Source organism: Saccostrea echinata, unplaced genomic scaffold (assembly GCF_033153115.1).
Source record: "Saccostrea echinata isolate AGI-Se365-2 ecotype Australia unplaced genomic scaffold, CSIRO_AGI_Sech_v1 ptg000075l, whole genome shotgun sequence".
Classification (NCBI taxonomy): domain Eukaryota; kingdom Metazoa; phylum Mollusca; class Bivalvia; order Ostreida; family Ostreidae; genus Saccostrea; species Saccostrea echinata.
In genome coordinates, this window is record NW_026889824.1 from 494,700 (window position 1) to 517,415 (window position 22,716).

The 22,716-nt window shown below is 35.4% G+C and overlaps 1 protein-coding gene across 1 annotated transcript in view; it reads right to left on the minus strand.

The window, feature by feature from the left end:
* Positions 1–1,819: 1,819 nt before the first annotated feature.
* LOC133176498 (lysophospholipid acyltransferase 7-like) overlaps positions 1,820–22,716 on the minus strand; it is a 63,230-nt gene continuing 42,333 nt past the window's right edge. The window contains exons 4-7 of the mRNA XM_061311616.1: positions 20,080–20,231; positions 13,616–13,824; positions 7,984–8,160; positions 1,820–2,299 (exon numbers count right to left, since the gene is read on the minus strand). Of these exons, the coding sequence (XP_061167600.1) occupies positions 1,957–2,299; positions 7,984–8,160; positions 13,616–13,824; positions 20,080–20,231 (881 nt within the window). The 3' untranslated portion in view covers positions 1,820–1,956. The remainder of the gene's footprint in view (positions 2,300–7,983; positions 8,161–13,615; positions 13,825–20,079; positions 20,232–22,716) is intronic.

A 22,716-nucleotide genomic window follows, 5' to 3' on the forward strand; every position in this document is an offset into this window, starting at 1 on the left:
ACAGACAAATGAAATTTAATGTTCCCTTGCTTTTGCAAAAGTGAGGGGCAATAAGAGCCAAATTCAGCCTTTCAACATGCCTTATTTGTCCTTTAAATCTACAAAACATGAGAATGCTTTCCAATTTCTTTGACATTCTGTAGCCAAGTATTCGCTGAGAACAATTTCTTTTCCTGAACATTTCTACCAAAAAACAAGATGTGTTTGCGAAACACTGGTGCCCCCATATGGCAACTTATGGCAAAGGTTAAACTTTCTCAAATGCAAATCAAATATGTTGGTATCCAAAAGGTCTTGCCTCGAGGAATATACCTGTGAAATATGAAAGCCCTAGCAACAACCATTGAATAGATATGGAAAAGCTTAAAGTTTTTCAAAAGTAAGTCAAACATCAAGGTTATGGTCAAATGGTCAAAATTAATGGTGCCCAAGGAAAGGCCTTCTCACAAGAAATACACATATGAAATATGAAAGCCGAAGCACCAATCATTCAAAAGTTATGACCAAGGTTAAAGTTTTTCAAAAATAGGTAAAACTCCTAGGTCAGGGTCAAAGGGTCAAGGTGGTTGGTATCCAAAGGAAGGTCTTGTTACAAAGAAAAGACATGTTAATTTAAATATGAAAGCCCTAGCACCAACTGTTCAAAAATTATGGCCAAGGTTGAAGTTTTTCAAAAGTAGGTAAACTCCTAGGTCAAGGTCAAAAGGTCAAAGTTGGTGGTATCCAAACAAAGGTCTTGTCACAAGCAATAAACATGTGAAGTAGGAAAGCCCTAGCACCAACTGTTCAAATGTTATGACCAAGGTTAAATTTTTTTTCAAAAGTAGGTCAAACTCCAAGGTCAAGGTCAAAGGGTCAAAGTTGTTGGTATCTAAAGGAAGGTCTTGCCACATGGAATACACACGTGAAGTTTGAAAGCCCAAGCACTTACTGTTCAAAAGTTATGACCAAGACTAAAGTCTCATAAAATTTTGAAAATGTGGGTCAAACTCCAAGGTCAAGGTCAAATATGATGGTACTCAAGAAAGGTCTTGTCACAAGGAATATACATGTGAAATATGAAAGTCATGGCTTCAACCAATCAAAAGTTATGGGCAAGGTTAATATTTTTGCGGACAAACAGACAAACAGATGGATGGACGGGGCAAAAACTATATACCTCCAAATCCTTGATACAGGGGCATAAAAAAGGCTCACTTTGTGCCCATGTCCTAGGGCCAAAAGGTGGGGGGAAAAACAAACTTGAATTTACACTGCTTTGTGATGCCTGAATTTATGAAATTTGATGATAATTTGCTTGTAGAAGAATTTTAAAGATGTTTTCCTGTGCAACTATTTTTGTACATGTGTATTCCAAGTTTGATAAATTTTAGACCAACAATTCTTTGGGGGAAAAATTATTTTTAAGTACATTTTCTAGATTAAGTAACTCTGAGAATTCTTTTTATAACTTCAATCCTGTCAAAGGACTGTATTTTGAACATGGTTGAATTTACATAAAATGCAAATAATGTTTATAATGACAATCTTTAGCTCTGTAATTCTGAAGCTGGTAATAAGATCTAAAATTCTAAACAACAAGCTAAAGATGTTGGGAGTTTTATCATTTATGTTTAGATGTGGATCCTACGCGGAAACTGCAATTGCTTTTTCTTACATACAGGTACCATTTTATTATCAGGAAAGTGCTGAAGGTACAAATTACACACATACTTACTTATTTTACCCTGAACTCATTATTATCAGCAATATTGAATAAACAGATTCCAAATATTGTGCTTTCTGTAATAATATCTAATTGTTGAATATTCTGATTTCAGTGATACAGCTAGGAATTTTCACAGGCAGAAACTACTAGTATATGAAAATACAAATAAGGAAAGCATGATAAAATGCTACATTAAAGGATAATACTTCATTTATTAAATGAAAAAAAAGAGTTTATTTTCTATTTTCTCATTCTAGCTTATTTTGTCTTTTGCTTCTTTTCCTACACAATATTCCAGTCACCAAGAAAAGAACTGTTACACAATGACCAATGAAGTAAATAGATCTCCAGTAAGTCAAAGTATAATCCAAACGAAGAAGTAAAAATCCCATACACATGTAATCAAATCCACGCATTTTGAAAAACCAGCAAGCCCAATCAAAGCACTCAATCTGTGTTTGTGATCCATGTCTGAATGCAGCTCTCATTTTGTCCTCTGCCAGAAGTATGACTGGTACCAACAGGAAGCTGAGGTAATACCCGGGGTAAATCCCGTGCCAAAAAGCACTCACTGTCATTGTTATTGCAACACTAAAAATAAACAAAACTAGATATCATTGAGATTGCAGCTCAAAAGGCCCTTCTTTTAGTAAAGAAAGGGACACTTTGATGAAAGGAATTGTAAAGGACTATATTTATAAGAGGACCATTTTTTAATCAAAAAGTGTTTGTCTCACACAGAGTTCTGCTTTGACCTTCACCTTCAAAAGAAATGTACAGTGGCGCCTCATTAATCCGGACACCTCCTTCTCCAACGAAATAGTCCGGATAAATAAATCGTCCGGATAAGTGAATCACTTCTTAAAAGACGTACCCTCTCAAAGCATGAACATAGTGGTATCAAATGTGAAGGCAAAGAAAACACCTTTATTTTACCTTGACTTATTGATTTCATTTTTTATTGTTTTAAAAGAAATAATTAATATTTAAAAAAAGAAATAAAATGTAATTTACACAATGAAAAATGGAGAGGCAGTTTTATGTTGAGACTTCCTTTCTTTACTCGCCTTCTATTTGACTATAGCTACATGGGCTTACCAAATTTTGATCTGCTACTGTTTTATTTCGGCACATTTTTTTTTATTTATTCAAGCTCATGTTAAGTAGAACTGTTCATTATCACCATTGAGAATGTTCAAATGACTAACCACGTAAATTCACTACATAGGGAAGTAAGTAACTAAACACTGTAATCAGTGTACGTATTGCAAACATTCAACGTAAATACAAGCCATATTCAGGATTATCAATACTTTTTCTATAAACTCTAAGTTATATACCTTGAAAAAATGTGATCAGCATTTATAACTAACACCAGTTACGTATTTCTTAGCGCATTAAATAGAAATATATTTTCTTCAATTATGTATCATAATAAATTGTCTTATGAAAAGAAAAAAAAAACGTTTCAAATAATGTACGTTTTGAGAATTGGAAAATCGTATTTTGATAAACTTACGCAACTCAATACCACAACGAAATCTCGTGATTTATTATTCAGTTTAAAATTTTATTTACAACTCTCCAAAATTCTCATAAATTTATATACCGTTAGCAATTTATTCTATTCTGAATGGATTTATATTTAATTAATGCACAGTATAAGCTAAATTCTTCGGGCTTTATGATATAAAAGACGTGTTTTATCGGAGGTAAACACACACTAATTATAGACGCTATTGTTTAGAGATCACAGGTAACCGCCTTCAAACTGACTCCACGGACAATGTTTTTACAAGAATTATTACTACTGCAAGAAAGGTGTGAAAAGTCGTTCCTCGAAAAATTACCGTCCACATAAACGAGTCATTTTTCAATGAAATATTACGTTTTGTAGTAGAAATTGAAAGTCCGGATCCGGAACGCGAATTTCCGGATTAATGAGACAGAATAACGTGGAAAAATCGGTTCCCAGAAAATATCGTCCAGAAGGTGAAGTGTCCGGATTATTGGCGTCCGGATTACCGCGGCGCCACTGAATTGTTATATAGCTGTACAGTACATCATAAACAAGAGGCCCAAGGGCCTTTACAGTCACCTGAGTATAATACAACAATGTAAAGGATCCATGGAAGTATAACTAACATAGATAATCAAAGATTACTAAGCTCACCTCAACAAATGCTATCTAATAAGTAAGGCAAATCTCACATCCCATTTTTTTTTTCCTAGTAGTTTGCATCCCGAAATCAACATCCATGCAAGTTTGGTTTAAGTAGGACTTACAGTTACTTGGAAATGGACCTGCTCCAAAAACTTATACCTGTTCAGTAATCAAGTAAATGTCTATCAGTTCCAACATCCGAAGCAAGTCTGGAAGTGTCCATCCCTAGATGCATCATTCAAACAAGTTTAATCATAATAGGCCACATAATTAAAGAGCTACTCCAAAAACATAACCCTGGTCACTCAGCTGGAAAATGAAGGTCAGATATCCATCCAAAACAAGTCTGGTAGTGTCCATCCTTAGATGCATCATCCATGCAAGCTTGGTCCAGGTAGGGCTTATAGTTACTTGGGAATGAACCAACTCCAAAAACTTTGACCTGATCACTCATCTGGAAAATGAAGGTCAGATTTAGCATCCAAGCAAGTCTGGTAATGTCTATTCCTAGACGCATCATCCATACAAGTTTGGTCCAGGTAGGGCATATACAGTACCGACCAGACACAACCTAACAGAAAGCGAACCCAGAGCGCACCCCGGGTTCGCTCTCTGGGTTCGCTTGGGGTCCGTTAGTGCTGACCCCGAGCGAACCCGGAACGCACCCGTAGTGAACCCGCAGCGAACCCAGAGTGGACCCAGAGCGAACGCAGAAAGCAAACCCCAAATTCAGTAGCGGTCCCAGAAAGCGAACGCGTGTTCGGTGTTGCGTAACAGAGCCGTCAATCAGGATCAGCGATTAACTCATCAGCGCGCCGACCAATCAACATGCTGAACAGGTCTGTCAATCAGGAAAAGTGATAAAATGCGTTGACCATCAGCGCATCAACCAGTCAACATGCCAGTTTGTAATCTAAACATTGTGCAAATAAAGCGTGTTAATGTATAATGTAAAAATATTATTAATATGATTTTTAAACATGGTTTTACATTTATATATTTTAATTCTCCAGACAACACGCAAAATTTACACATCTATTTTCATTATTTTTTATTTTTAAAATCTATTAATACATGATATATTTTTATCATCCAGGTAGCATGTTACATGTATAGTTACATACTTATTTTCTTTATATTTTTAAAATCCATTAATATATAAATATACATTGCGTAAATTTATCAGACAATAAGTACTTTAATTCATAATAGAAAAAAGAAGATAATAATGGTTATAACAATTGTTACTAAAGAAAAAAGAATTTAAAAAACTGGTCTTCGATAAATTATAGAATTTTATTATCTCATGATCTCATAGGGAAAGATTATTTTGTCAATTCTATTTATCCTACATGTAGGCCTTACATTGTATGTTTTTGAATTTTTGTAACTACTTGCAAGTCAGTCAAAAAAAAAAAAAGAAAACACGCAAAAATGCTTATCACTTTCCTTCGCGTCAATATATATAATTATACAGATTTACATGTTCACGAACCTCTTACATGTACTACATGTAATTTTCGAAATACTTTATATGGATATAAAAAAAATACTAGACGGGTACGTTTTGTACTTGTGCATAACGTAATATTCCAACATTAGTAAATTGAACTTGTAAAGATACCTTTATACGAAAACGTACATATATTTTTTATCATTACATAGGTACCTGTTTTTGAACTTTGTAATTGTCATATTATTATTATTCATAATTATTTAATTTTAACACTTTAATAATTATAGTTTCAAAGTGAAGCCAAGGTCATCACGTGTCGGTAATCATCCACCTGTTTTGAAGATACTGCGGGTGCTAAGAGCAATTGCGGTGGGTTTTTTTAATTGACACTTTCTAGCTGGATGTATACTGTCTCCATGATCATGGTACACCTGAGTTTATACTCCCCCTACATTCGATGCCCCTTAAGTTACATGTACCTCGTCTGGGCACGTTATCAAAAAGAAATTCAATTATTATTCTTATTTTTTTTATTTTTGAATTTGGAAACGTCATAGTTCTTTGATACGTTGCATGAAGAGTACAATAATTGTTCATGTAATTTGCTGCCACCTGAATGCTGAAAATCAGTAAAATAGCTTTCTGAGAGAGAGAGAGAGAGAGAGAGAGAGAGAGAAAACACTATATTATTTGAAATTAAAATTGCTACAACCGGCCCTTGTTTTTATTTATTTTTAACATTTAGAATTTTGTTTGTTAACATGCTGCTCCAGTATGTACATAGTGTGGGGGGGGGGGGGGATCATGAACCAGTAAGGAACACAAACTATTCAAATGATCATTTACATGTATTTGAAAACAACTTTAAAAAAAATAATATATTCTTATCAGTGGATAAGTTAGTTTTTGTTTGTTTGTTTTGGTTTTTTGATTGTTGTTGTTTTTTTTTATAATTAAACTTGCCTTATAAAACAGTGATTTATAGCATGGAAGTAAATTATAAATGATCTGTAAAACGAAACTAAGTTACACTGTATGAGAATTTTTAGTGATTATCACGACCTACATATACATGTAATTTACGACAACCTAGCTTAAATGTAAATATGAAAACTTAGCATTTTACGTGTACAGTACGTCTCAGCTATTTCATAGATAAGATCATAATTCAGTTGTTTGTCTTTCAAACATTTAAATTACGATTTAGCAATTGCAATTACAATTGGAAGGTCCAACTTATTTAAAAATGCTTGAATAATGTAAACAAATGAATTTGAAAGCTTTTTTTTATTAAGATACTCTTATCAATTTCACTCCATCCGATATATCGAAAATAAATTAAACACCTTTTCTTCTTTTTCTTTCGAGATATACTTAGCATGTAAGTTAAGAAAAATAAAAGTGATAATTGTACGTCGAATGTACGGTGAAATTCTTAAAAATTTATCAACATTCTTCATATTGTCACTTACATGTACATGTTTCGATCACCATAAAAGCAGTAACGATCGATTTCACTACTGTATTTGGAATATACAAGGGGCAGGGCTTACTGGCGGCAAGATTAAAGCGGGGTCTGCTTCACGCATGAGTGCGTAAAGCGAACCCGGAAAGCAAACGCCGGGTTCGCTCTAGCGGACCCAGAGCTGACCCCGAACGAACGCAGAGCAAACCCAAAGCGCACCCAGAGCGGTCCCAAATTTTCTGAAAGCGGACCCGCAGCGGACCCCGAGCGAACTCGGGGTGCGCTTAGGGTTCGCTCTGGTGTTACGTTGTGTCCGGTCGGTACTGTAGTTACTTGGGAATGGACCTGCTTCCAAAACTTTAACCTGGTCACTCAGGTGGAAAATGTAGGTTAGATCCAGCATTTGAAGCAAGTCTGGTAGTGTCCATCCCTAGATGCATCATTCAAGTAGGGTTTATAGTTACTTGAAAATGTACCTGTTCCTAAAACTGTAACCAGGACGCCGATGCTAATGCCAATGCCAGGGGTATAGCATAAGCTCATCTCAACTTTGTAGAGGTGAGCTTAAAATGAAATAAACTGACAGATAAAGCTATGTTGCACAAGAGCAAAAGCATGAACAAGGATCAACAAAATAAGTAGTCTTAAACTAGTACTCCATGACAAATCTTATATATTGTAGATATATTTACTTGCCTGTTCTGCTATCAACATGTAAACAAATAAAACAATAGTGCTTGAGCACTATTAGTAAACCCATCTCATTCCCAATGACCTCTCTTGGTCTTTGAATAATATTTAAAGTTCATTCAAAGTAATCACCAATGTTAAAATTTTTGAAAATTAGGTCAAACTTCAAGGTCATTGGGTAAAATAATCATAGCATGTTTGGAAAGGTCACAGGTAATGTACATGAGAAAAATGAAAGCCCTTTCTTTTCTTATTCAAAAGTTATGACCTAAGTTTAAGTTTGTTAAAATTCTTGAAAAGTAGGTCAAACTTCATGGTCAAGATGTCAGAAATCATAGAATGTTTATATACCCTACTAGTACTAGGAGACTGGCTTCTTCTCTGAAAAATTTTAATTTCTTACTTAAACTCAAGATTTTTATTACAACAGTACCAAAAATCTGAGAACATGGTTGTGGTGTCAATTATTGTATTCATGCTGTAATTTTAATGACTATTACCGATAAGCTTTGAGTGAGTTTGGGATCCTGCGGTGACAATAAGCAGCTAACCAGTACTGTACAGTCATATTCCAACTTCGGAGGCCCACTTTTGTTGTTCGTCCCAATTCACATCCATAAATGGACAAGTTATGTATTGTTTCATAGTCATATTTTATGGGGTCCTTAGATAGAGTGCTGGAAGAAAAGAAAGAAGACTCTGATAAACTGGTTTGATTTCTGCAAGAAAAACATAGGTAATCAAAGATTACTAAGCTCAACTCAACGAATGTTATCTATAAGTAAGGCAAATCTCACATCATATTTTTTTCCTAGTTAGTGTACATCCCAAGATTAATATCCATCAATATTAAATTCAGAATCAAAAGCAAATCTGGAAGTGTCCATCTCTAGATACATCATCATCCATGCTAATTTGGTTAAAATATGGCTAAAATTCACTCATGGAAAATCTAGGTCAGATCCAGAATCCGAAGCAGGTTAGTTAGTGTACATCCCAAGATGCATCATCCATGCAAGTCTGGTCCAGGTAGGGCTTACAGCTCCTTGGGAATGGACCTGCTCCAAAAACTTCGACCTGGTCACTCATCTGGAAAATCTAGGTCAGATCCAGCTTCCGAAACAAGTATGGTAGTGTCCATCCCCAGATGCATCATCCATGCAAGTTTGGTCAAGGTAAGGCTTATAATTACTTGGGAATGGACCTGCTCCAAAAATCTAGGTCAGATCCAGCATCTGAAGCAAGTGTGGTAGTGTTTATCCCTAGATGCATCATCCATGCAAGTTTGGTCAAGGTAAGGCTTAAATAATCACTTGGGAATAGACCTGCTCCCAAACCTTTGACCTAGTCACTCATCTGAAAAATGTAGGTCAGATCCAGCATCTGAAGCAAGTATGGTAGTGTTCTTCCTTTGATGCATCATCCATACAGGTTTGGTCCATTTAGGGCTTATAATTGGGTACCTGCTCTAAAAACTTTAACCTAGTGACTCATCTGGAAAATCTAGGTCAGATCCAGTATCTGAAGCAAATATGGTAGTGTCTATCCCTAGATGTATTATCCATGCAAGTTTGGTCTAGGTAGGGCTAATAGTTCCTTGGGAATGGATCTGCTCCAAAAACTTTAACCTAGTGACTCATCTGGAAAATCTAGGTCATATCCAGCATCCGAAACAAGTGTGGTAGTGTCCAGCCCTATATGCATCCTCCATGCAAGTTTGATCCAGGTAAGGCTTATAATTACTTGGGAATGGACCTGCTCCAAAAACTTTATTCTGGTCACTCACCTGGAAAATCTAGGTCAGGTCCAGCATCCGAAGCAAGTGTGGTAGTGTCCATCCCTACATACGTCATCCATGCAAGTTTGGTCCAGGTAGGGCTTATAATTCCTTGGGAATGGACCTGCTCCAAAAACTTTAACCTGGTCACTCATCTGGAAAATCTAGGTCAGATCCAGCATCCGAAGCAAGTGTGGTAGTGTCCATCCCTAGATGCATCATCCATGCAAGTTTGGTTCAGGTAGGGCTTATAGTTACTTGAGATTGGGACTTGCTCCTAAAACTTTAACTGGGACGCCGACGCTAACGCCGACAGTATAGCATAAGCTCATCTCGACTTCGTTGAGGTGAGCCAAAAATTGCAATTGGACAAGTAACTTTTTTTCTTTTGTACATTCATAGAATTGTGTAACTTTTTCTTTCTTTTCTATGCCTGTTCCAAGTTTCAAGAAAATCATGAAAGGATCTCTATTTAATCCTGTCAACATAATTCAAGCATGCAGCTCTACTGTCTTGTATGATCAACAAGAGGCCCATGGGCCCTGATAGTCACTTATGTATCATAAGTTTCTCAGGCTTTGAATACTTAAACTCCAATTAGAAATGGAACTCTGGCCTCATGTGACAAAATATTTACAGTTTGGTGAGAACTCTATAACTCTACAAGGCCAAAATTTTTTTTACGATTTTCTGTTCAAAAATATGCATTGGATGGTCAAAAAATAAAAATAAAACTAGAAATATGTCCATAGGATATAAATGCCCTGCCAAGTGTATATTAGTAGTGCAACATGAAAATTTGTATTACTGTATGAAGTTAGATTAGAATATCTTGAAAAGTTTCTTTAAAATTGAAATCTAAAAAATTGTATAAAGATGATAAATTCTCGCCAAATTATGTGTAAGTGCATGAAACATCAAGTTGCCTTAGACATTTTGACGTTATCATCCCCTTTACCCAAGGATACTTTGTGGCAAGTTTGGTCGAAATTGGCCCAGTGGTTCTTGAGAAGAAGATGAAAATGTGAAAATTAATGACAATGCCAACAGCGACAACGACAAACAATGGAAAAATTTTGATCAGAGAAGCTCACTTGAGCCTTCGGCTCAGGTGGGCAAAAAATCAGGTTTTATCAGGGAATATGCAAGAATTATTTCAAAATAAATGTATTAAATAGATATAGTTCGGGTAAAAATACTCATATTCTTTATTCATTATCTATTATGTCATCATTTGGAAAATTTCAAGGAAGTTGCTTTTTTCCAAGACTTTCAATTGGGAAAGAGGTAAAAGCAACACATGAACAAGAGGCCCATGGACCACAACGCTCACCTGAGTAATTTTGGCCTTGCTGTTTTTCAACTGATTCCCCCCCCCCCCCCCTTGTAGTACTTATTGTGGCCCCGCCCTACCCCCAGGGGTCATGATTTGAACATTTAGAATCTACATTACCCAAGAATGCTTCCACATAAGTTTCAGCTTTTCTAGCCCAGGGGTTCTTTAGAAGAAGATTTTTACTACTTGTACATATTTCAATGTAAAACTTGGATTCCCTACTGTGGCCCCGCCCTACCCCCGGGGGTCATGATTTGAACAATTTAGAATCTACACTACCCCAGGATGTTTCTACATAAGTTTCAGCTTTTCTGGCCCAGTGGTTCTTGAGAAGAAGATTTTTAAAGATTTTTTCTACATATTTCAATGTAAAACTTGGATTCATTATTGTGGCCCCGCCCTACCCCCGGGGGTCATGATTTGAACAATTTAGAATCTACACTTCCCCAGGATGCTTCCACATAAGTTTCAGCCTTTCTGGCCCAGTGGTTCTTGAGAAGAAGATTTTTAAAGATTTTTTCTACATATTTCAATGTAAAACTTGGATTCCCTATTGTGGCCCCGCCCTACCCCCGGGGGTCATGATATGAACAATTTAGAATCTACACTACCCCAGGATGTTTCTACATAAGTTTCAGCTTTTCTGGCCCAGTGGTTCTTGAGAAGAAGATTTTTAAAGATTTTTTCTACATATTTCAATGTAAAACTTGGATTCATTATTGTGGCCACGCCCTACCCCCGGGGTTCATGATTTGAACAATTTAGAATCTACACTTCCCCAGGATGCTTCCACATAAGTTTCAGCCTCTCTGGCCCAGTGGTTCTTGAGAAGAAGATTTTTTAATGACCCCACCCAATTTTTGTCTTTTCTTGATTATCTCCCCTTTAAAGGGGGCTTGGCCCTTCATTTTAACAATTTAAACTCCCCTTCACCCAAGGATGCTTTGTACCAAGTTTGGTTAAAATTGGCCCAGTGGTTCTTGAGAAGAAGTTGAAAATGTGTAAAGTTTACAGACGGACGGACAGCCAGACGGATGGACAGACGGACCGACGGACGACGGACAACGGGTGATCAGAATGGCTCACTTGAGCTTTCAGCTCAGGTGAGCTAAAAATGGCAATGTTTGATGATGTTACGGTCCACCGGAGAGCAGTTCAGTTATATGTTAATTGAGTAATGATGCCTCAAGAGACTTTAAATCATTACAAAAGATAACAAAATTTAAAAACATCACTAATATATTAGAATACAAGTCCAATGGGCATTTTTAAGCAGAAGTTTTTTGTTTAAGTACCCCAGTAGATCAAAACATAGACAATTAGCTATTGGTAAAAATGAAGGATGCTATTATTGCAGACTGTTGAAGAAAATACTTCCTATTTAGTTCAGTGTGAGTCCCTTCCATAACTTACTAATACAAGTTTTCATTAGGGCCCATGTATGTCAAGATCGGCACTTTGACTGTTTTTGGAGAAATGGGAACTAGAGCATGTGTGTCAATAAACTTTTCAGAATTTAAATGGGGCTTATCCAACTTTTTAAAGCAAAGATGAAACATCAATTTGCCTTAGAAATTTTGACGTTATCATCCATGTGCTGTATGGGGATACCACATATAACATAAAATCCCATAATTTGCTGATTTGAGCCTATTATTCTTTGAATTTTGCTATGTATATTGATGAGAAAAATGTACTTGTGAGAAGGGAAAATTTTTCACAGCACTCTTGACTACTTGTCCATCCACAATTTGACCGGACAATCCTTGTATATCCCTACTAAATATGATAGGCATTATATGATATGCATTAGCTTCATTATTTTTGGTCTCTGTAATATAAAGGATGACTGCACTTAAGGACATATGAAATTTGCAACAAAATAAACTTTAAAAACAAGCATTTTTCTTTTCATTCCAAGAATGGTCAACATCCAATCTACAACTTTATGTAATTACATTTAATAAAAGTGTGTATTTACGAAGTTCGAATCTGTTTTCAAAGACAGGGATCATCACAATTTCTTAATCTCTGTACGATAATGAGGACGCCCACTTTTTTACTGACTTTATACATAGTAAGCACATGTTTGTCTATTGTTCTACATTTAACAGTAGTTGTATATTTGCATAAATAATAATGTGTCAAAAGGAGATTAATAGACAAACATGCGCTCATGGTTAAAAAGAGAAAAAACTGCTTCTTCTTACATTCGCTCTCTGTGTTGTAACCAAGGGTTGTGACATGTTGAATATTATAATTCACCACGTGATTTCTTACCTCAGGTAACTTTGTGAATACTAAATTCTGTCGCGTGACTTGTAAGAAAGCATGTTTTGTGCTAACTAGGACATTGTGTTCGAACATGTTAAGTCATCTGACATTGATATAAAACCTGCTTTAATTACATTGACGTGCTCATATTGTTAATTTTGTTTTGAAACCTTTGTCAGGAGTGATCACGTTCTTTTTTCCAAACATGTCATTGTTATTTATCAAGTCTAATTTTAGACCCATTCTTACAATGTTAGCTCCACCTCTTATGCATATGTAATGTTCAATCAAGGGCAGGTAAGTGTAAATTCACTATTATTGGAAAGCAGTAAGGACAAAAACCATTTTATTGTATCACAGTCTAAAATCATTTTAAGATTTAAATTTGGCTCCAAATTGACAGGATTCTTTCATAAACATACAAAAGTAAAATAAGGTTTAGATATAAAAGCAACAGAAGCAACCGAAAAAGACCCAAAAACAGGCATTAAGTGCAGTCATCCTTTTCTTTGATTTATCATGTGTGAAAAAAAAGGATGAACGTATCAACTGTCTTTAAACTGTTATTTCTGAGATTGATGGATAATTACTAAAAATTTCAAAAGTATGAATTACATCTACTTTATCAATATAAGCAAACTTTAAACTGACCACAACTGTCTTATTACCTATCAATGGATTTACATGTACATATCAGTTACCACTGATATCAACTTTACAAATAACGATGACTTAGCGTACAGACCTGTTGTGGAACTCCTCCAGATCTGTGGGTCCCTCCCCACATTTTGGTTTACTTGCTTTTGGATATGCTCCTAGCCCAATGGCCATGCACATGCACTCTGACAGAATCCATGCCATGTATAAACGAGTGCGGAAAATGATAAACATTGGCATCATAAACAACAATCGATACCAAAATGGATTCTCATAGAATTCACTTGATGTTGCATACTGAAATATAAAAGTGTTCATTGATATAATGTATATAATGCATAAACTGAATATCTGAAAAGTTTATATGTTTTCAGGCAATTTGGGTACTATTATAATTACGAGAGTGATGTTTTTGTTTATCAAATCATTGCAAGCTGCAGGTTTTGTACTCTCCTATAATAATAACAAGCAAATTCAAAGAATTGTGGTTCCCTGCTTTCAGTGTCTTAGTGGTTAGGATGCAATTATTTATGGATTGTTGTAACTGTCTTGCATGTGTGTCCTTCAAACTTCGAGTTCAAGGTTAAGAAGTCAAAAATGATACTTTAAAACTATTATACCTTTCTGAAAGGTGTTGACATAGGTAATGTACTAGTAAAATACGAAAGCCCTATCTTCTCTTATTCAAAAATACTTACAAATGTAAAAAAAAAAAAAAAAAAAAAGAAAAAAAAATATAATAAAGAATGTAAGTTAAACTTAAAGGTCAAGGATACGATCTCAAGAACCAGAGTACATTTGGAAAGTTATTGAAACAGGTAATGCATATGATAAATATTAATTCCCTATCTTCTCTCTTTCAAAAGTTATCAGCAATTATGTTAAAATATTTTGAAAATTAGGTCAAACTTTTAGGGTTATGGGGGTTGAAAATCATAGTACATTTGAAAACATCTTGTCGCAGGTTATGCACATGTCAAATCTAAATGCCCCATCTTCTCTCCTTCAAAAGTTAGCATCAGTTATGATATTTTTGAAAATTAGTAAAACTTGAAGGTCAAGGTCACAGGGTCAAATATCAAAACATGTTTGGAAACTTCTTATCACAGGTATTGCACTTGTCAACATGAGGCCCAAAGGCTTTGACGGTTACCCGAGTATAATACAACACTGTGAAGAATCCATAGAAGTTTAAAATAAACTGACAGATGAAACTATGTTGCCCAGGAGAGAGAGGATGATCAGGATCTATGTACTGTTAAACTATTTTCACTGTATAATCAATAGAGCCCCTTCCTAACACCTGAAACCTTGACCATGGGGCCAAGAAATTCACAATTTTGGATGAGGCACCCTTGCTCATCATAACCATGCATTTAGTTTATATGCTAAATACAGTACTCAAGGGCAGAAAAGTTTTTCAAAGAATTAATACATTTTACTATATAATCCATAGAACACCAATTTTACATTAGAACCCTTGACCCAGGGGCCAAGAAATTCAAGATTTTGGACCCTTGCTTATCATAACTTTGCACTTAGTTTTTTAGCTGAATACCCAGGAGCAGAGAATAAGATTTTCAAAGAAAGAATGTATTTCACTAAATAATCAACACAAGAAGAATTTTGAAGATTGTACTAATTTTGATGGCTTAAGCCCCACCCCTTAGACCCCAGGGGGGCAGAGACCATGAAAGTTAAAAATTTTATTCCCCTTTACTCATAGATGCTTTAAGCAAAATTGGTTGAAACTGGTTTGGCAGTTCCAGACAGAAAGCTGAAATTATTCAAATGTTAACAGACACCTGACAACGGACAATGAATGATGCATGATGATGGATTAAAAAAAAAAGCAAGCAATAAATCATTTGAGTGACCCAGATGACCTAACAAGAGGCCCATGGGCCACATCGCTCACCTGAGCACATTGGCAAGGCAAAAGCACAAATCAGTTCAGTATTGAAAAGATAACGGGGGGGGGGGGGGGGGGGGGGGGGGGCTTGAATTTTAAACTACCTGATGATGCTTCCATGTCAATATATAATTTGTTTTAACAAATGGCTTTGTTGTACTTGAGAAGATTTAAAAAAAAAATTCCCATATATTCCTCTGTAAAAATTTGATCCCCCATTGTGGCTCCTCCCTATCTCAGGGGTCATCATTTGAACAAACTTGAATCTACACTACCTGAGGATGCTTCCATATCAATATGACTAAACATAGCTTTTCTGTTCTTGAGAAGAAATTTTTTCTATATGTTCCTATGTAAAACTTTCGATCCCCTTATTGGGCCCCACCCTACCCTCGGGGGTCATCATTTGAACAAAATTTAATTTACATTACATGAGGATGCTTCCATATCAAAATGACTAAACATGATTTTCAGTTCTTGAGAAGAAGATATTTGCCTATATGTTCCTATGTAAAATTTTCGATCCCCATTATGGCCCATCCCTATCCCCTGGGGTCATCATTTTAACAAACTTGAATCTACACTACCTGAGGATGCTTCCATATCAAAATGACTAATCATGGCTTTGCAGTTCTTCATCAGAACATATCTTCCTATATATTTCTATTTCAGACTTTTATCCTCCATTGTGGCCCCACCCTACCCCAGTGGGTCATGATTTGAACAAACTTGAATCTACACTACCTGAGGATACTTCCACATAAATATGATCAATCAGGGCTTTGCTGTTCCTGAGAAGAAGATATTTAAAGATTTTTCCTATATATTTCTATGTAAAACTTTGATCCTCTATTGTGGCCCCGCCCTACCCCCGGGGGGTCATGATTTCAACAAACTTGAATCTACACTACCTCAGGATGCTTTCATATAAATATGACCAATTAGGGCTTTGCTGTTATTGAGAAGAAGATTTTTAAAGATTTTTCCTATATATTTCTATGTAAAACTTTGATCCTCTATTGTGGCCCCGCCCTACCCCCAGGGGTCATGATTTGGACAAATTTGAATCTACACTACCTGAGGATGCTGCAATATAAATATGACCAATTAGGGCTTTACTGTTATTGAGAAGAAGATTTTTAAAGGTTTTTCCTATATATTTCTATGTAAAACTTTGATCCTCCATTGTGGCCCCGCCCTACCCCCGGGGGTCATGATTTGAACAAACTTGAATCTACACTACCTGAGGTTGCTTCCATATAAATATGACTCATCATGGCTTTGCTGTTCTTGAGTAGAAGATTTTTAAAGGTTTTTCCTATATATTTCTATGTAAAACTTTGATCCTCCACTGTGGCCCCGCCCTACCCCAGTGGGTCATGATTTGAACATACTTGAATCTACACTACCTGAGGATACTTCCACATAAATATGATCAATCAGGGCTTTGCTGTTCCTGAGAAGAAGATATTTAAAGATTTTTCCTATATATTTCTATGTAAAACTTTGATCTTCCATTGTGGCCCCGCCCTACCCCCGGGGGGTCATGATTTCAACAAACTTGAATCTACACTACCTGAGGATGCTTTCATATAAATATGATCAATCAGGGCTTTGCTGTTATTGAGAAGAAGATTTTTAAAGATTTTTCCTATATATTTCTATGTAAAACTTTGATCCTCTATTGTGGCCCCGCCCTACCCCCAGGGGTCATGATTTGAACAAACTTGAATCTACACTACCTGAGGTTGCTTCCATATAAATATGACTCATCATGGCTTTGCTGTTCTTGAGAAGAAGATTTTTAAAGGTTTTTCCTATATATTTCTATGTAAAACTTTGATCCTCCACTGTGGCCCCGCCCTACCCCCAGGGGTCATGATTTGAACAAATTTAAATCTACACTACCTGAGGATACTTCCACATAAATATGATCAATCAGGGCTTTGCTGTTCCTGAGAAGAAGATTTTTAAAGATTTTTCCTATATATTTCTATGTAAAACTTTGATCCTCCATTGTGGCCCCGCCCTACCCCCGGGGGGTCATGATTTCAACAAACTTGAATCTACACTACCTCAGGATGCTTTCATATAAATATGACCAATTAGGGCTTTGCTGTTATTAAGAAGAAGATTTTTAAAGATTTTTCCTATATATTTCTATGTAAAACTTTGATCCTCCACTGTGGCCCCGCCCTACCCCCGGGGGTCATGATTTGAACAAACTTGAATCTACACTACCTGAGGATGCTTCCACATGAGTTTCATCTTCCCTGGCTTTGTGGTTCTTGAGAAGAAGATTTTTAAAAGATGCTTCTAATTTTTCACTAATTCTATATTATCTCCCCTTGAAAGAGGGCATGGCCCTTCATTTGAACAAACTTGAATCCCCTTCACCCAAGGATACTTTGTGGCAAGTTTGGTTGAAATTGGCCCAGTGGTTCTTGAGAAGAAGTCGAAAATGTGAAAAGTTTACAGACGGACGGACGGACAGACAGACGGACAGATGGACTACAGACAAAATGTGATCAGAAAAGCTCACTTGAGCCTTCGTCTCAGGTGAGCTAAAAATGAAACTCTACTTCTGTCATTCAAAAGTTATCACCAATGTCAATTAAATATTTGAAAATTAGGCCAAACTTCAAGGTCAAGGTCACAGGGTCAAAAATCATAGTACATTTGGAAAGGTGTTGTCACAGGTAATGTACATGTCAAATATGGAATCCCAATCTCTTCTCAATCAAAAGTTATGACCAAGATAAAAGTAATGCTACCATTTTTGAAAAGTAGGTCAAACATCAAGGTCAAGGTCATGGTAAAAAATCATAGAATATTTGGAAAAATCTTGTCACAGAAAATATACATGTGAAATCCCTATCTTTTCTCATTCAAAATGTATGACCAAAGTTAAAATTTTTGTGACAGACTGACAGAAGCGAACTGACAGATGGACAGACATAGAGAAGAGAGATATGTTATGCAAAAGATAACAGAACAGGGTTACTTTTGGTAGCTCAGTCTATTGTGGGTTGCATATGTCCACACAATTTTCTGTGCATTCTTTCATACTACAGTTTTATGTTCATAATTTTATTACTCAGTGGGGTTAATTTTAGTATGGGGTTTCTCATGTCTACACCTACTACAGACAAGTCCATCACATGTCTGAAAATCCTTACAGGGTTAAGCCTATATTTTTTTTTTAACCTTGCGCAGTCACATCAAGCATAAATAAAACCTGCGGAATTAATCCCACAATACAAAAATAACCCCAGAATACTGGAAAATATGCACATTTAACCTCACAGATTCCTCTGGTAAGAGCTGCCAGATGATTGAGATTTAATGTTTCTTCCCTTTAGCGAAAGCAGAGGACAATAAAATATATACAATAAACATAGCTAATCAGAGATTACAGAGCTCACCTCAACGAATGTTGTCTTTAAGTAAGGCAAAGTCCCACACTTAACTAATAATCTAGTAATGTGCATCCCTTGATGCAACATTTACGCAATTTTGGTCTGATAGGGCTTGCAGTTACTTGGGAATGGACTTATCTAAAAACTTTAAACTAGTCACTCATCCATAAAATGCAAGTCAAATCCAGCATCTGAAGCAAGTTTGAGAGTGTTTGTCCCTTGATGCATATCCATGCAAGTTTAGTTCAGATAGGCCTTATAGCTACTTGGAAAAAACTTTAACCTGGTCACTCATCCAGAAAATATAGGTCAGATCTAGTATCTTAAGCAAGTCCAGTAGTGTGCATCCTTAGATGTATCATCCATGCAAGTTTGGCCAACATAGGGCTTATAGTTACTTGGAAATGAGATCTGCTCCAAAAACTTTAACTTGGTCACTCATCCAGAAAATGTAAGTCAGATCCAGCAATCGAAGCAAGTTCAGAAGTGTGCATCCTTAAATGTATCATCCATGCAAGTTTGGTCAATATAGGACTTATAGTTCCTTGGAAATGAGATTTGCTCCAAAATCTTTAACCTGCTCCAAAAACATTAACCTGGTCATTCTTTAGCTGAAATTGCAGCATCTGAAACCTTGACTGGTACAATGAAACACACCAGAAGCATCCTCCATGCATCTCTAGTTAAGATAGGGCATAGAAGTACTTGAAAAGAAAACCTGCTCCAAAAACTTTAACCTGGCACACCGACACCGACGGAATTACATAAGCTCCCCTAACTTCATTGAGGTGAGCTAAAAATAATATAATGATGCAAAGAATCAAAGTGTTCAAAAACTCTTCACAAGCTGATCATGATATGCAAAGACATGAAAAGATGCTGAAGATGCTGCACTGTGATGATGGACAATAAATGTGAGGTGTCAAAAAAAATAATCGACTCTAGAGCCAAACACTTTAACCACAGCACCAACCAGGCAACTTTTGTAGACTGAAGAATACATTTATACTTGGCAATACAATACAGTGAAAACTAGTAAGAACTTTTCATGAATGAAAAATTATATGTACTATTACATATCATGATAAATAGTTCAAAATATCATGATATATGATTCTTGTACATTGATACTCATTCCTACTCCATAGATCAATCAATTTAGGATGGATGGACAGACAGATAGATCAATAAGTACTTTATGCTGAAACTGATATAACTTACCTTTATACTGAAAAAATTTGAAAAGACAAGGTATGTGATTGCTATAAGAGGTAGATCTTTCATCCTATGTAACACAGGTTGTATGGATGGAATGTTGGCCACATTGGAAGTGTTCACCATGTCAAGATAGGTTCTGTATTTATAGTAGGGACCTGAAATTAGTATAACCTGCAATACTTACTGTGCATAGTATTTCTACAATTCTCACAAATCCTTGTACTATTGTGCTATTGAAAGTTTGGATTCTTTTCTTGAGATGTGATTTGGAGTTTATCGATATCAATTAACCAATCAGTGAGTGTATTGCACAGCTATAGTAAACGAGGATATCTCCCTTTGGGATTTTTCCTGACTCTATAATCTTGGGAATGAAAAACACACAGCCACATAAAGAATGATCACAATAGCTATAGCTTCTTCCAATTTTACGTTGATGTCCCTGCAATGTAATCTTGAATCTATATTGCAGACATAGACGTGCTCCCTAAATAACAAATAAACATAGCTCGATACCTACCTGTTAAATATTCATTAAATACTGTACAGCAGGAAATTAACTCGCGGCGATAATATTCCCTATATTCGTGGAAATAAAAATACCGCAAATTCAACATACAGTGAATAATTCTTCAAAAAATGATAAGGATAAATTGAAATATTACTGATACCTGTGATTAGTTTCATTAACTTTATCTGTGTTTCCTTGCAAATGTGAAAGCAGTAATTGATAAAGCGGAGATGTAGACTGTCTTCCTAATTATGCGGTTGTACGGATCAATCACTAATATGTTGTTTTTCAAAGTTTAATTGGTAAATGAACATATATAACTAACATTTAATTCTGCCATCCACTAGAGGTGCGACATAATTACCTATAAGACATGTATTGTTAGATTTCTCCAGTGCATATCACTCAGTCTTATTATCTTTAAGGTATTCAATGTATAATGAAAGGATATTGAACAATTTTGAATCATTTTAAACTAGTTAAATATGTATAACTATTGCTAAATAAAGATGAAAGCGAAATGAACCAAATTCACTTGACTGTTAACATACAAGAAGCCAACCATTTTGCACCTTAACATTTTTGAAGAGTTATCTGCCCTTGATGAAAAGAAGAAAATTTTAATTTTGTCAAAATATCTGTGGTTAATGTTTAATTTTATTTAGGATTTTAATAAAAAGAGAGTTTATGCATATTTTCACCAAGAGATTTGAATGAATTTTAAAATTCAAGGCCCAATTAATTGGACAATTATCAAAATTTTGTAAATTCCTTTGGTGGAGTATTTTTATTTGATAAGACCTTCAAAATGCTACCATGATTAAAAATATCAGACCATTTGTTTATTAGGTAAAAAATATGGTCGTTATACATTGAATACCTTAAGCAAGGCTTTTACGTAGTAAAGACAACACCGTTACACATTAATCAATTTTATAACTGTTCAACATTTTGACTATCAGCCGTACTGACAACTGATTTAGATTCAGGGGGAAATTAAATATACTGCGGTAAATACTACTCTGTATGCTTCCCAAAACATACCTATGAACAAACACCTGCAAAAGGTTTTTTTTTTTTTTTTTTTTTTTTTTACAAAATTGTTAATAGGTTTGGATACAACTTAAAATAACTTGAGTAAATCACTTAAGTATAGACTCATATGTATTTCAAAAATATTTATTAAAGAAAAAAAAACGAGAAAAAAACTAGAAATATGTCCATAGGACATGAATGCCCCGCCGAGGGTATATTAGTAATGCAACATTTTAACACAAATTGAGAAAAGTGAGGTCAAGGTCAAAGGAAAGGTCTAGGTGAAAAAATATTGATGCAGTTGAATAGCTTACATCAGTATGTATCAGCATATGAAGTTTGACACTAATTTAAGAAAAGTGAGGTCAAGGTCAAAGGAAAGGTCAAGGTCAAAAAATGTTGATGCAGTTGAAAAGGTTACATCAGTATGTATTAGCATATGAAGTTTGATAAAAATATTGTGAATGGTTTCTTTAAAACTGAGCTAAACACTAATTTAAGAAAAGTGAGGTCAAGGTCAAAAGAAAGGTCAAGGTCAAAAAATATTGATGCAGTTGAATAGTTCTCATCAGTATGTATCAGCATATGAAGTTTGATAACACTATCTTGAATGGTATCTTTAAAACTGAGCTAAAACTTATTTCAGAAAAGTGAGGTCAAGGTCAAAGGAAAGGTCAAGGTAAAAAATATTGATGCAGTTGAATAGCTCTCATCATTATGTATCAGCATATGAAGTTTGTTAAAAATATCTTGAATGCTTTCATTAAAACTGAGCTAAACACTAATTTAAGAAAAGTGAGGTCAAGGTCAAAAGAAAGGTCAAGGTCAAAAAATGTTGATGCAGTTGAATAGCTTACATCAGTATGTATCAACAAATGAAGTTTGATTACATTATCTTGAATGGTATCTTTAAAACTGAGCTAAACACTAATTTAAGAAAAGTGAGGTCAAGGTCAAAAGAAAGGTCAAGGTCAAAAAATGTTGATGCAGTTGAATAGCTTACATCAGTATGCATCAACATATGAAGTTTGATTACACTACCTTGAATGGTATCTTTAAAACTGAGCTTAACACTAATTTAAGAAAAGTGAGGT